This window comes from Schistocerca americana, chromosome X (assembly GCF_021461395.2).
Source record: "Schistocerca americana isolate TAMUIC-IGC-003095 chromosome X, iqSchAmer2.1, whole genome shotgun sequence".
Lineage (NCBI taxonomy): Eukaryota > Metazoa > Arthropoda > Insecta > Orthoptera > Acrididae > Schistocerca > Schistocerca americana.
Genome location: NC_060130.1, coordinates 779,984,772 through 780,000,314, shown reverse-complemented (window position 1 = coordinate 780,000,314; position 15,543 = coordinate 779,984,772). Strand labels below are relative to the sequence as shown.

Here is a 15,543-nt window from a genome sequence, read left to right as displayed (position 1 = left end):
CTGTATTTTATGTGGGACAAGAGACGAGAGAAAACTGGAGGCGCCATTCCGTGAGACTTCATGCATCATCAACATTTTTTTCTAACTATACCTTCGCACACTTAATCAGAAACACTGACAGTTCTTTCTAGTGATTTACCCAGCAGAAGAGAAGATAAAGCGTACTGTGTAGAAACAATTAAATCTCATACCTATGAGCTTTGCTGTCATGCTTCTTGAAATCTGATAGCTTTTGGCCGACGATGGAACTCTCTCTTCACTCGAGTACATTCAACACTGAACATAGAATACACAAGTTTAAATGTATTAAAAAAAATTTTGACCACTTTTGTTGGGAATTTTTTTTTGAATCTCATCCAGCAGCAACAAAAACAAAGAAGGGGCGATAAAAATAAAATTTTCTTGAAATATGACCAAATTTCGATGACAGACTTTTGGAAGTACTAGTGTAACAGGTATGGGAAGATAAAGTCGTGATACGTGACTAACCTCGAGGCAAAAATTGACGAGCAGTTAGAAGTGATAACGGTATGGAGCGTCTGAGATTAGCTAACCAGTTTCAAGTTTCTCCAAAATTCTCTTTAAATATTTCAGCTTTGGCAGCAGTTAACTTAGTCGAAAATTTTGTCTGTGGTGTGTCACAAAAAGTAAATAAAGCTAAAATTAAATATGTTACTAAATATACTTAGTAAATTAATAGATACATAATAATCATAAAGTAATGAGGGACGCCAGAACCACTGAAGGGCTTCAGAGGGAGGGTTAAAATTATGTTAGAAGTTAACGAGTAGAATTATTTTTCTGAAACTTTCACTGAATGTTCTTCTTCGCATTCTGGAGAACGACGGTTAAAATTCCTATTCCCCATTTGGGTTTTAAGTGATTTCCCTAAATCGTTTAGGGAAAATGCTGTGGTGGTTCCTTTGAGAAGACAAGGCTGATCTCCTTCTTATCCTACCCTAATCTGAGTCTGTGCTTCGTCTCCAAGGAGCTTCTCTTTGCAGAAACGATAAATCACTCAATGTCCTCATGGGCCTTGCGGAAACATTAAGAAAATTTTCGGTGTACTCGGTTTATCAAACACAAATTTCCATCAAAATATTTATAAAGATTTATAAAATCTGAAGCTTATTATCCAAAATGACACTAAATCCTGCTTGGTAGCAAGTTCTCTTGAGCATTAGGTACACTTATGAAACACATTCTTAATTTTTATATAATTTACTGCCGAAACACAGAATCTTCCATTGTTATTTATTTTTCTTAACTTTGTACATTGTGCCGTTCATCCAACTGTTCACCCACATTGTGCGTTATAATTTTGAAATATGTTAATCCAGAAGGAAGGATAGTGGAGGTAAGTTCATGGTTCAAAGGCTTATGAAGATGTGCTAATGCGAGCGAATATTACAAATTACGATGGATTTAGAGCAAAGGGCAAGTACCGTTTGAGTCTTTATTCATATTCGTTCGTAAGTCGTGTAGAATTATAGGATATTTGAGCTTTCCTGAAGAATTCAGGATATTTGAGCTTGATCTGCGCAAGATTATCGCGCGATGTATTCGTGACGCGTGACACAGTGGAACATTGTTTTCACTCCTTCACTCCCCATTATTTGAAGTCTTGTCATCCGATCGTATTTTTGTATCTCCGTACTTGCCAACACTTTCACTCAAAATAAATAGAATTTATGACGCAGAGAACGAAGGAGTTCATACTACATGACGTCTCACCTAGAGTTATACAAAATGACGCCCGACTCTGCCGGAAAGCCTTATATGAAGCCCCCGCTGAATCCAAGATGTTGAGGTTTTAAGGATTAAATTGAAGTCGTCGAATTACGTGTGGACTAACGCAGTTACTGTACTAAAGTTACAAATCTACGATGTCTTCTCAGGAACGATCGTTAAAAAAAAAAAAAAAAAAAAAAAATTAAGGAGGAATATTACGTTTGAAAGCAGTAGTGGGTTCCATCGTGTCCACAGTCACAAGTAAGCATTTCGTTCCACGCCGGAGACTGCGATGCGCAGAATTGTTTTCTTTGAAGAAAGGAAGTGAAGCTACCTCTTAAAAAGGACTGCAGCCTCTCTCAGCCATATTCATCCGCTGCAACATGGTTTAGCAGCCTCGATCATTCGTCTTTCTTCGCTGTCTTCAGCCTGGGTTCGGCAGTGGCAGATATCTACAACTAAAGGAATATCTACAATCACCGCCTGGTCTACGTATCTGAGTATCGGCTGAAATATTTTTTTGTTATTTGAGCGTAATGAAAGAAAACCTAATGGATGAGTACACCGCTTCCTAAGCCGCAATTGCACGCACGCACACACACACACACACACACACACACACACACACACACACACACACACACACACGTGCGCACAAGTGCGTGCACCAATTATTTCGTTCTCGTGTAACTACACATTAAGGAGGTGAGCTGCGTGCTCTCGGCTTCAGCCTGTATACTAATGCATTGCGGTTTAACCTATCATATCCCCCTTCCTTCTCGACGCCGTTCAACAGCTGTCTCGACAAAATAAATACCTTACTCTAAACCCTCTTATTATCTCCCATCATCCCACCAGTAATGAAAATCTCTGCGGTAACTGTTTCTCCCCTTCCTACGTCTCCCTACTTCGCAGATTTCAATTCCATTATCTCACACATTTCTTTTTTTCCGATATATAAAACAGCTCAATCCTGCCAAACCTCCAACCCGAAGTTAACTAATAGAAACGGTGACGCGGCCAATGTGTGTCCGCGGAATATCGCCCCGCGGGGAGGGATGTGAGGCGTTCCGCGATTGGCCAGCCAGCTGGGCGGGGCGTCGCGGCGGACACCTGGCCTCGGGACCTCCCCACCCCTGGTGGGCGTGGCCAATCACGGCGCATCTCGGCGCGCGCATCCCCTCCTCCGGCGAGGCGACGCGGGCCGCGGTCCCGGCGGAGCCTCGTCTTTTTTTGCCTCGCCGGTACTGCGGCGTCGTCGGCTGCCCGGCCGGCGCCCGAGTTAGATTGAAACGTTGGCCCTAATGTGAGCAGTAGTGCGCGTGTGGAGGGGTGTCGCCGTCGCCGTCGCCGTCGCCGGGGGGGAGGAAAATTGGAGGGGCGGCGCGCATCTCGCGTCTGGCGCGTCGCACGTCAGCTGCCACTCAAGCGGACACACGCGCTCCGCCGAGCCGCCGGCTTACAAGTCATTTCCAGGCGCCGTCCTGCGTCGCGGCGCCTCCACTCGTCCCAGACTTCTTTACATTTCCCCGCACGAGGCAGTTTACTCCGGGTGCTCCTATGGTTTACGATGTTCAGTCGGTACTCGACCGGCTACTTGCACGCGCCTGACATTTTTTTTCGGAACAGAGAATAACTCGTTTAAGGGAAGGACGCTAGTGCGTGAGGGAGTAAAGAAGTGGAGGTCTCGGGCTGTCGGATGAGAATGCCACAAATTGTGCTCTCGCCCAGTTTTTCTGCAACCACTAGCTGAATAACTGCAAATTGACTGGGCTCAGCTGTGGTGGCAGACGGGTCGAGAAATAAAAGAGAAAACGATGGCTCGAGTCTGGGCGCGGCTGTAGCGAGGGGCGGAAGTGCAGTGCTAGGACTGTCGTGATGGCACTGGACACGGAGGGCCGCGGCGAGGCGGCGGGGCTGCCCTTCTCGGTGGCCAACATCCTGCGGCCCGACTTCGGCCGGCGCTGCGTGCGCCTCTTCCGGCCGCACGAGGCGCTGCCCCTCATTCCCAGCGTCGCCCCCGCCGCCCCCAAGAAGCCGGTGGCACAGCCGCCGCCCCCGGTGCCGCCTCCACCGACGCTGCCGACGCCTTCGTTGCCACTGCCCGTGCCGGTGCCGGTGCCGGTGCCGGTGCCGGTTCCAGTGCCGGTGCCGCCCCCGCAGCAGCCGCCGCCTCCGCAGCCTGCGCCGCCCCCGCCAGCCCCCGCACAGGCTCCGACGGCCACCGCCGCCACCACCGCCGCCGCCACCCCCGCCTCCCCCGCCGCAGCCCAGCAGCTGTGGCCGGCTTGGGTGTACTGCACCAGATACTCGGACAGACCCTCTTCAGGTAAATCCCATGGAAACTCCTCTTACTTTGACTTAAAATTGTTGCAACATGATAATAAGTAGTAACATCATGAAGATACTAACACCATCAATAAGTCGGGAAGTAAGGAACATATACAAAAATCGTTAGAAAACAAACACGATGGGTCTGTTCTAAATTCTACATTTTCAAAGCTAAGTGACCTGCTGTTATTTCCGGGTACGCGCGTAAAATCTTGACAGAGTAGGCAGACGCTTTGTGGCTCCGTTCCTACGCTGCCGGTTGTGTTTACTTCACTCCTACTGATATCCCAGTCCTGTAGTTAGGCAAAGCCCCTGTAGATAGCGCTCCGGTCGTTCCACTGCCTGTTTAGACGTTAAGCCTGTTCACGCCTCACAGAGCCAGCAAGCCAGCTGTATCAAGCACGATGCCAGTCTACCAAGATTTCGAAACTTCGCGCTGTTAATGAAACCTAGATTATCTCATAACATCTCTGAAAAAAAAAGTCATCGCATTCCTTGGAAGTAGCTTCGTGTATGCTCCCATTTTGTTTAATTCGAATATAACAGGTACACGAGAGCACCAGCTAGGAAATCATGTGCGCTATTTCTGGTAGCACTTGGTTTTCGGTGACCCTGTATATGCCGAGCAGCTTTCCTAAGCATGAACTCCTCCTGGCTTAACTCATAAATTTCTGTTGGCCATCTAACTTATAACTTTTTTTAAAATTCAGCCTCTTCATTAATTGGTGTTATCACTATATACCCATCACCTGGTACCTGAAACAGGCTGTGATAGAGCTATAGTTCTATAGTGTACCTTAAAAATGCAGCTGTCCATCAGTTGCATCACAGTGGCTTATCTTCCTATCGTACATCCGCTTATCTTCATCAACGTCCACTCTTCCGCAGCGCGCAGAGTTTCGTCCCTACTATACAAACACTTACTACTACTTCATGTTACCTGTGTTTGTGTTATTTCACTCATGAAACCACCATCAAAGCATCTTCTACCGTAAAACTGTTGAGAACTTGTTATAAAATTTGTACTGTCGTAGCATGCTATATACACAGAATCAATTGTATTTGTCTTTACAAAAGAATATTTTCAATGAATTATAGTTTTGTGTTATTCGTTGCTAAAGTTATTTTTATTGTGATTGGCTATTACATAGTCTGACTTAATCAAACGCAGCTATGGCGTGTTGTGTTAAAAACTGTAAAAACAGAAAAGAAAGAAGGACAATGGGTCTTGCGTTAAACAGAGTTAGAAAGATTATTTTTATTTTTAATTTCCTTCAATTTACCATAATTGATTCATCTGTAAATATTTATTTATCTTGGGCTTCGTTGCATGTGAGGTCAGCTTTCATTGTTGTGCTCTTTCTTAGTCAATGTTCCACCAATAACTCATTTTTACTCCCTCTATGGCAAGCGTAATGCAGTGATTATGGCACTGTATTCTTCATTTCTTGAGGGATTCCTGTTTACAATATAATAATCAACGAGTTTACTAACTACCGTTTCTTATAAGTATCCTCAATTTTGTATTATTTGAAATAAAGTGGTTAAATATGTTTCAAATCAGGCAGTCTTGTGTTTCTTACAGTTATACTGTATAATGATTAAGATATTCAGACGTATTGTTCACTAAACTGCTAGCAACACGTATTGGTCGTGGAATCTCACTTTCACGCTGCGGATGCTTTCATTTTACCACTTAACTTGTTATCATACTAAGGGGAAACGTTTTTGTTGGAAGTGGAAATTTTGGAAATTTGTGGTAAGTTCCTATGGGACCAAACTGCTAAGGTCATCGGTCCCTAGGCTTACATACTACTTAATCTAACGTAAACTAAATTACGCTAAGGACAACACACACACCCATGCCCGAGGGAGGACTCGAAACTCCGACGAGGGCAGCCCCGCGAACCGTGACAAGGCGCCTTGACCGCACGGCTACCCCGCGCGGCTGTTGGAAGTGGTTCTTAGTGAGTTCAAGGGGTTTTTCACAAGCAATTCTACAGTGCAAAGAAAAGTATGTTTTGTGCTGTCACAACGGTCATTGCATTCTAAGACGCAGGAACGGAATGGAGGCTCACTTATATATCTTTACCTAGCAACCGTTCCGGTCACAATGATAAGCGAATCAGGAATTTTAAACGTTGGAAATCTGCTCGAGAGGCTAGAAATAGGACTCCTTTGCGACGAAAATAGTCGTGTTTACGGTTTCAGAACTCCAATGTCACTCAAGAGTAGACGTGACAAAATTCCTGTAGGTGGGAAGTGAAAAACAGATAGCTACAATCACAGACTTTGAGATAGTAAACAGTAAGACACCCTGCACAATCAGTGCACATAGAGATGAAGGGGCCAAAGTCATAGTGGATTTCGATAGTTATATTTATTCAGGAATGCTGATGCTAGCTCTGCATCTATAGTTAAATTTTCAATTCATCATCCAATTATAAGGGCACTATCTTGTCATTTAAGTAATGAAATATGTTATACAACAACTGCAATGTTCTTTACTCGTACGTCAATAACATTTCAGTCTGTGAGAATATCACAATTGTGAGTTTTAGATTTGGGTGTCAAGCAATAGTGAAAGGCCTTTGCCTTGTGCCGTAGAGCTAAACCGCGAAAGACACAAATTTGTGTTCAGTTCCAGCCATCTAGTAGTATGTTTCCAAGAAGAAACTGCTCTGTAGTAGCATCTCAGCCGGCAACATTAGACAGAGGGGAGCAGCTCAGCGGGCTCCGCTATACCACGATGGAATGGCGTCGTAGTCTCCATAACACAATCGGGCGGAGACGCGACATGTATTTATCACGAGATCAAGAGGTGTAAGCGACTAACGCAGCGCCGTCCCGCGGACAGCACTAGAGAAGCCACGAGTCTGCTGATTCCTTCCATCAGACGCCTTGATTCGCTGCTTGACATCGAATCGCGTCTACGTTCCCGCGCCAGACTGTACAGTTGACGATGTCAGGCAATACCATGATTCATGCACGGGGTGCAGGGGGAAGATTCCTTTCACACAATAATCTGCTTCTCCAGTTTGAAGCCCACAGCAACAGTACAGATAAATAAGATCTACGGAACAAAAATGTTCAAATATGTGTGAAATCTTATGGGCCTTAACTGCTAAGGTCATCAGTCCCTAAGCTTACACACTACTTAACCTAAATTATCCTAAGGACAAACACACACACCCATGCCCGAGGGAGGACTCGAACCTCCGCCGGGATCACCCGCACAGGATCTACGGAACATTTTCATCATGTTTTACAGACTAGATATTTATCACAGTGGAGAGCAGACTTTCGTTGTATATGTAATGTGCTAGTTAGGTAAAATTGTGATTCTAGCTGCCAGGAATCTGAGACAATAGCATGTAGAATGTTATGTCAGAAATTATATGCAGTGAACTACATTTAGCAGGAACAGATATATGTGCAAACATCTTGATTCATGTCTCTAATAACCTCGACAAGCATTCATGCTAGACTCTACCTTTATCGCTCTTCATAATCCTTTATTTCCTTTTATATTCTTCTTTGCTGTTGCAATGTAATTACAATTTACTGTTGCTCGACTGATATTCTCATTTCTCGGTTTACATTATATCCTTCCTAAAGACTTTACGAGAAAATTTAGAATATTTGTATCAAGACACATAAATGGAGTTCAATAATGCAACATGGCATACGCCCAACCGTTACTCTCCTTCGGGTAACATACTCCTCTGCTTCAGTTAAAGAAATTTTTGTTTATAAAGCCTGATTTATGGTTGTGTTGTGTAAATAATGTTCTTTTCTCTGAGGTAATAATTTTAAATGATCGATGTAGTGCAGTTCTGGTAATACAACTGCTCTTGAGGGAAAGCCTTATTGAATATTTCATCTAAAGTAATGCATTGTTCTAGATTTCAGTTCTTATCTTAGTTTTAGATCGACTAAGTTCGGAAAAAAATTATAAGTGTATGGAAGTTTCTGCTACTCCCTCCTCGCCCTCCTCCACCTCACTGCACTCACACATACATGCATACACAATGAAATACAATATTTTTGTATGAGAGCGAGTGTTTGGAAAATTCTCCATTTATTTTGTAACACTGAGATGTAACAGGCGAGATTCCCTTTCTACAACATTCAAAATCAGGACATTTGGTGAATGTGATTTGAGGGATTCCTTCCGAATGATTCAGAAAAGCCACCGACTATATCTGAGTCAGCCCAATGGAACAGCGAGTACATTGCTGCTCTTACAGTCTCTCATTATGTCCAGCATGACGCAATGTGAGGCAGCAAAAAGGAGAAAAAGCGAGCAGCTATAGTGATAGTTTTATTCAGTGATGCGTCTTTCCACCAGATGCAGGGAAGCAGTTTCTGTTTTGTGGGCGCCTGGTATCCAAAAGTTCACGAAGCTTATCGCTGCATATAACGGCTACAGTGTGTGGGTAGACTGAATGGCTACCTAGTTGAAACTAGGCATCAGAAATATTACTTGATGAATTTCGCACAGCAAAATTTCTCATGTTGGTAATAACGACCAAATTCTGTAAAACGAAGATATAATTATTTTTACAACACCTAAGCTAGTGCCTTATAGAAAGAACTTCTAGCCAGCTAGAGTGGCCGAGCGGTTCTAGGCGCTACAGTCTGGAACCGCGCGACCGCTACGGTCGCAGGTTCGAATCCTGCCTCGAGCATGGATGTGTGTGATGTCCTTAGGTTGGTTAGGTTTAAGTAGTTCTAAGTTCTAGGGGACTGATGACCTCAGATGTTGATTCCCATAGTGCTCAGAGCCATTTGAACCATTTTTGAACCAAAGAACTTCTACCGTTGATCGTCTGATAGTCCGAAATTTGGATTATACAGGTGATCAACACGAAAACTTCGGGACCCGCTATTACTAAACTTTTTTGGTAACTGTTGTAGAGTTCTGGAAAATACTGTTTCGAACTTCATCTAGAGCGAACTTTGTGAAATAAAAACCCTTGATACAAATATAGACAAAATTCTAACAATATGAAAACTGTGTGAAAGGGTGAGAACATAGCTACAAAAATCAAGTATGGCTGATCGCAGTTGGATATCTCAGTTTTAAACACTTGGTTTCCGATTGGCTGTCTGAAAAAAGAAAGGCGCTATAGGGCCCCAAGAATCTACCGAATGGTGGTTCAAATGGGACTTAACATCTGAGGTCATCAGTCCCCTAGAACTTAGAACTACTTAAACCTAAAGACATCACACACATCCATGCTCGAGGCAGGATTCGAACCAGCGACCATAGTGGTCTCCCGGTTCCAGACTGAAGCGCCTAGAACCGCTCGGTCACTCCGGCCGTCTACAGAATGGTGGAAGAGGGAGGAGGAGATTAGTGTTTAACGTCTCGTCGACAACGAGGCCATTAAAGACGAAGCACAAGTTCGGATTAGAGAAGGATGGAGAAGGAAAGAGGCCGTGCCCTTTAACGATTTACGGAAGTCACGGAAAACCAAAATCAGGATCACTGGACGCCGGTTTGAACAGTCGTCCTCCCGAATGAGAGCCCAGTGTGCTAACCACTGCGCTACCCCGCTCGGTTAATACTACTGAATGGTCGCTCATAGGAAGTGTACTGGGTGAAACTAATATTTGTGAAGAAATGGTGAGGCATCGTTTAGAGAGAATGGTTACTTGTGACGAAAGAAACCAACTTTAGTCTTCCGTTTCTTATTATCAACTAATCGGAAGCATTTTTGTTGCAGTTTATTAAATCTTTCGACCGAAAGCAGAAAATACAAAAATTTATAGAGAAAAACTTAATAAAATAATTATATAATTACTTCTTGTTTCATTAATTTATTTTAGTTCTTAAAACTGGTATATAATATCGTTGGTGAAAATTTAAAGCTGTTGATCGTCTGATGGAGGTTATACTTTGCAGTGCCTATCGCACCCACGCTTACATTCCAGCGTAATGAATCGATACGCCAAAGGGTGTCGAGGCTACGGCACACGATATTTTGAAAAGAAACAGTACTTAATACACAAGTTTATATCTCAGATAAAAAAAGTAGAAAAAAACATATAGGCCTAGTTAGTCTATTGTAGCACACTTTCATTCATTTCTCAGTCAACGAACACCACCCACCTAAAGGACTTGACGTCCAGAATAATAATATTTTAATAACGATTTTCGCTGTACACTTTTAATCTTTTAAACAATTACACAAATCAGCTTTGCTTAATGAACGGAGTAAATTCAGTAACATAAAGGAGGCCGTAGGTTCCTTTCGTCAAAACACTCGGATTGCATTTCAGAATAAACAGTCCAAGTTTGTCGATGATTATTCCTACTTCTTGTATTTGTCGATGCCAGTTCAGTGACTGGCTGGCATTGATTCCCCGAATGAGCAGAAAATATTTGATCTTGAAGTTGGCTTAAAAAAATTGTATGCAGCTGTCTCCAAATTTTTTCATGCATATCGTCAGAAGACTGGGCTGTAGAGGAGGTTTGAATTCCTCGCTGATGGCCCTTGCGTGATAGACTTTACTTCTGAGAGTACTAGAAAACTGTGGAGCAATTCACGCTTGCCACTGCTACGCCCGTTGTTGTTTGGAGACCGTCAGGCTTGATGAGCGTTCGCAGTTCCGTCTTCGTGGACGACATTTTATCTATTTATTCCTAAATTTAATTTATCAAGATCGAAGCCTTCAGATCGTAGCCTGTCTCACGTGTAGCCAGTCTACCTTCATAATATCCTATTTAGAAACTACACTGATTAAACAGAAGAACAGAAATACAAATACAATTTTACAAATGACATAGAGAATGGCTCAGATATTCCGAATGAGTAGGCAGCCCGATGGTAACAGAAGAGCCTTAGCGTCATCTTGAATGCAGTGTGCTATTGGATCAAACGCTGGTTACTGAGGATATTTTTGCAGTGTGAAATGCCCACACAGTACGCTTTCACTCTCACAATATCATATAAGATTTTTTTTTTTTTCATTTTGCCGTCGCTAAATGATTCGTTCATCTAAATTGCTTGTATTTGGCTGCATATGTTATCATGTATTCAAATTCTAACACTCACAAAAACAGAAGAGCGATGATACCTCGATGTGTATCGATCTCCAAGGATCATTTTAACATATGTTACTATCAGCCAATGATCGATTCTATTTTCACTAAGCCTTAATTATTTCTATTTTCACTGTCATGATTCGGCTATACTAATCCATTATCAATGTGTCTGAGCTATAAGAATATGAGAAAAAGGCACTACCCTCCAACAAAGGAGAACGATTAAATGTACAATCGGATACGAATAGAAATTAATATATCAAATAAAGTAAAGGCGTACTGATGATAGCACGTAAAAACTGAAATATGTTCGGATAAATATACGAAAAGGTCATAAAAATGACACTTTTATGATCAATAGTTAGAATCTATAGTACTAAACGGCTAACCCGGGACAAGTTGTCGTTTGCAGGTCACCTACGTAAATGTTTCCAAGGATAACAAAAATTTAATTTTTAAAATTTCATATAGTTATTGACCAAACTAAAAGATTTTAAATGCACTTATAATGTGCTTAAATAGAGCTATAATCTTATGTTAAAGATCGAACACAATAAGTCAAGTTTTACACTTAGAAACAGTGTATACGTCTTCACGCAGCGTAACACAGGGCGCGCAAGCTACCCAGACTATACTCACCCAGTATTTGAGAACAAGAGCATTTAGCGACTTTCCCGGAACCGCGGGACTGCTACGGTCGCAGGTTCGAATCCTGCCTCGGGCATGGATGTGTGTGCTGTCCTTAGGTTAGTTAGGTTTAAGTAGTTCTAAGTTCTAGGGGACTGATGACCACAGAAGTTAAGTCCCATAGTGCTCAGAGCCATTTAGCGACTTTCGACAAGCTTTGTACGTAATTTAAAACCTCTGCGAAACTTTTTCTTGCTTGCAACCCCCACAAAATGATAAAACCAAAAATGTTTACCGCTACTATATATTCGCTGTTCAGTGGATTTGCAGCATCAGGCATGCATTTTAATTTGTTACCTTATTACTCTTACCTCTGTTCGCAATATATTTTGCAGACGGTATCTACAAAGACCACTGAATGTACCTGCAAGATCGTGTCATTGCATAATACATATTTCGGGAGATATGACGTTCTGTACGTGGGAGTTCGATTCTTCAAGGAATAGGAGGTGGGGATTTACTGGTATTTGACTATCGTTTGCGTATTATCGGTCCAGTCAAAGCATACAAACAGCCCTCCAAAAGATTCCTGCTCAAGCGCAGAGAATACTTCGCTTTCTGATGCACCGTAACAGTATACGGAAACATCCTCGACAAATTCGACATTCGTGGTGTTGTTGATTGCTCTCGGAGGAGGTAGCCATTAAGGCCGCAGTCGAAGATGGCACAGCGGCCGCCGTTATTAAATGCGGGAACACTAGAGGCTGCTCTGGATCCCCTCCACACACGGGTGTTCGGCAAATCTGCAGCCATTACTAGCCGCTGGCGCTGCCGTCCCCCAGGCGAGGCGCGCGAGGGATGCTGCCAGAGCGGAGGGGCTGCGACGCGACCACTCGCAGTAATAAGCTCTCCTGAGATTTGCGGTGGCCGCCCGCTGGCGCTGTCGTCCTCGCGTGTACAAAAACACCGACACATGCGCCAACCCGCGTCTACATTAATGGCACGGCACGCCATCGACGTGCATCGACCAGCTCTCTGTCACGAGAAGCAGCGGAAATTTTCCTTGTCTCGATGCGCTCCACGCGAGCTGCACTTCCAATCAGCTTAAAATTCTGTTCCAAAAGGGAGACGTGAGGGGCTTCGAGCTACTGCTCAACGGACCCCAGCCGGCACGGGAAGCTGTGTTGGTGATCTGGCACGAAAAAATCATCTGCTCTCTCTTTTCTTCTGTTCTGCGTAACTTAAAAACATTTCTTCGGCTAAAAGTTAAAAAAGAGCACAGAAATTTAACCTCCCGTTGACTACAAGGTGGTGGGCACACATCTGCGAGGAAAGTGGTTCTGGTGTCATTGAAAGGTCCATCCTGGCGTCATCTCCATGTTATACGAGGAGTCCTGTGGAAATCCGAAAGCTGATTGATCACTCCTGCGTTTCAATCCAACACCATCCCCAACCATTGTGTTCTATTAAGACTTCATTAAATTGCTGAAAACCAAGTCATGAGTTCGCTTTCTATAACAATTTAAGTGCGATTATAGAGAAGTAGCATTTTGATGACATGGTTTAAAAAAAAGAAAAAAAGAAATCTACTCACCGTCTATGCGACTGTCACCAACATTTGTTAACAAGGTATGTTGTTTGAAACTGAATAGGTACTCAGAAAAATAGTTGACAGATTTAGGCCAGAGCCTCAAGAAGCAATTCCTGCAAAATAATCAGTAATGAGATGAAATACTTTAAATTAACTTCTCACGATACATAAATTACGAATAGATTTTCTTCCTGTTTGACTTTCGGCCTGATATTCAGTAAAATTTTCAGTCAGCTGGAAACGCTCCGAAACTTCGTAATTGCTATAGAAAGTTTGATCAGCATGCATATCTTTGCCGGCCGCGGTGGCCGAGCGGTTCTAGGCGCTTCAGTCCGGAACCGCGCGACTGCTACGGTTGCAGGTTCGAATCCTGCCTCGGGCATGGGTGTGTGTGATGTCCTTAGGTTAGTTAGGTTTAAGTAGTTGTAAGTTCTAGGGGACTGATGACCTCAGACGTTAAGTCCCTTAGTGCTCAGAGCCGTTTGAACCATTTTGTATATCTTTCGAAACCGCTTCTGCTCGGTGAGCGAATAATCTAGAAATTGAGTAGAAATTAATGAAGCTCTTCCTTTTGCATATTAACGTTAGGTCCATAAATCGGCAACGTTTTGCCAAATAGAGAGTGCGGAACCTGGAACTATATGTTTGCTGTTAACAGTGAGGTGTGTGGAGGAGGTTCGTATTTGTAACAACGAGCAACTGAAATTACGTTGCTGCCATTTGCAGCCATTGTTCCCCTGTTGCTGCGGCAGTTACAATGATCATGTACATGAAATTAAATATTAACTATCCTTTCGAATGTTTTATCATTGTTTTTAACAGAACATGCTCTATTTAAGCACAGGTCAATTACGCATTATTAGTGGTTTTTATGCGTCCTATTTCTTGTGTCTGCAAAACTGTTATACGTGGTGGTTACACATAAGCCAATGGGAACACAAAAAGAACAGGAGGCATAAAAACCAGTTATGATTACTAATGTGATTAGATGAAGCATATTTGGGTAAAAATAATAATAGACCTTCAGCTGCAAAGACGGATAATATTTATGTGCATCTAATGTTATTGTTGTTGTAATCTTCAGTACGAACGTAAGTAAAACGATACATAATTTTAAAGATAACTGTTAAAAATGGGATATCAAAACAGAAAGTAATAGGCCCTTTGTATTCAGTAGTGAAAAGTAATAATTATAAATAATTTTAATAATAAACGCTGAAAATAAAAATTCGAATTAAAAAGTGCTATGGTACTCTGTCTGTCTTTGCTGATTAAGATGGCGACAAAGAGCTTTCAATCAACTGTAAAGATACTCCCGGAAACCACACTTACGTGAGGATATCTTTTGCAGACTTGTAAATACAACACTTTTACCTGACCAAGAGATTTGAGCACAGCTATTTAAATTAAAACTTACCGACGATCCCTTTCGTGCACTCCACGCACTTCGTTGTAAAAATGTCTTTTAGTCACCGATTAAAAATGTCTTTAGGTATCTCACTAGAATATCAAACAGTTAAATATCTATAGCAACGAATTTAGGCTCTACGGATTAATCAGGTGGTAAGAGGGGGAAAATGCTTTTCAGGGTGCTTGATTAATTTTCGCGTTTACTGTAAGCCTTATTAACTGCGGAGGAATGAACTATTAAATATTTAAATATATTGAAATTGCAAAACTCGTGTGCAGCCATGGAGTATTTCCTGTGTATGTGCAGAGAACGACAATAAAGGAAGCAATGAATCAGACGGATGTTTTCGTGTCTTTTGTAGGCGTCTCCTCTGGGAAGGTGGAATAAACTACGGACTGTACTTCTGGTCATCTGAAGTTTCGCGGGATCATGTCACGGGAATGGAGTTTCAAGGAGAGATTAAGAGCAAGTGCTAAACAGGAGGCGATAAATCTGTAAGACTGCTATCTAAAGATGACAGTCTCAGTTAACCAACAACTTTGGTGACATTGCCTGAAAATGGCTACTGAGTTTACGAGACATGGCTTTAAAACTTTGTGTGAAGATACATTACTTCCGGTGGTTTACACACCACGTGTATGGCATACGGGCGCCGATGACGAAACGAGACTACAAAGACTTACAGCTATCGGTCTTTCAACAGAATTTATTTATAGTTAAACATATATTCTCGACAAAAATACTTCGAATTGCGTTTAGCAGATGCGACTTTCGTTCAACCAGAAGCATAATGACGTT

General features: G+C 42.5%; 1 protein-coding gene across 1 annotated transcript in view; it reads left to right on the top strand.

The window, feature by feature from the left end:
• Nucleotides 1-3,003: 3,003 nt before the first annotated feature.
• The window catches only part of LOC124555159 (homeobox protein engrailed-1a-like), a 153,153-nt gene continuing 140,613 nt past the window's right edge, over nucleotides 3,004-15,543 (top strand). The window contains exon 1 of the mRNA XM_047128982.1: nucleotides 3,004-4,060. Coding sequence (XP_046984938.1) covers nucleotides 3,610-4,060 — 451 coding nt within the window. The 5' untranslated portion in view covers nucleotides 3,004-3,609. The remainder of the gene's footprint in view (nucleotides 4,061-15,543) is intronic.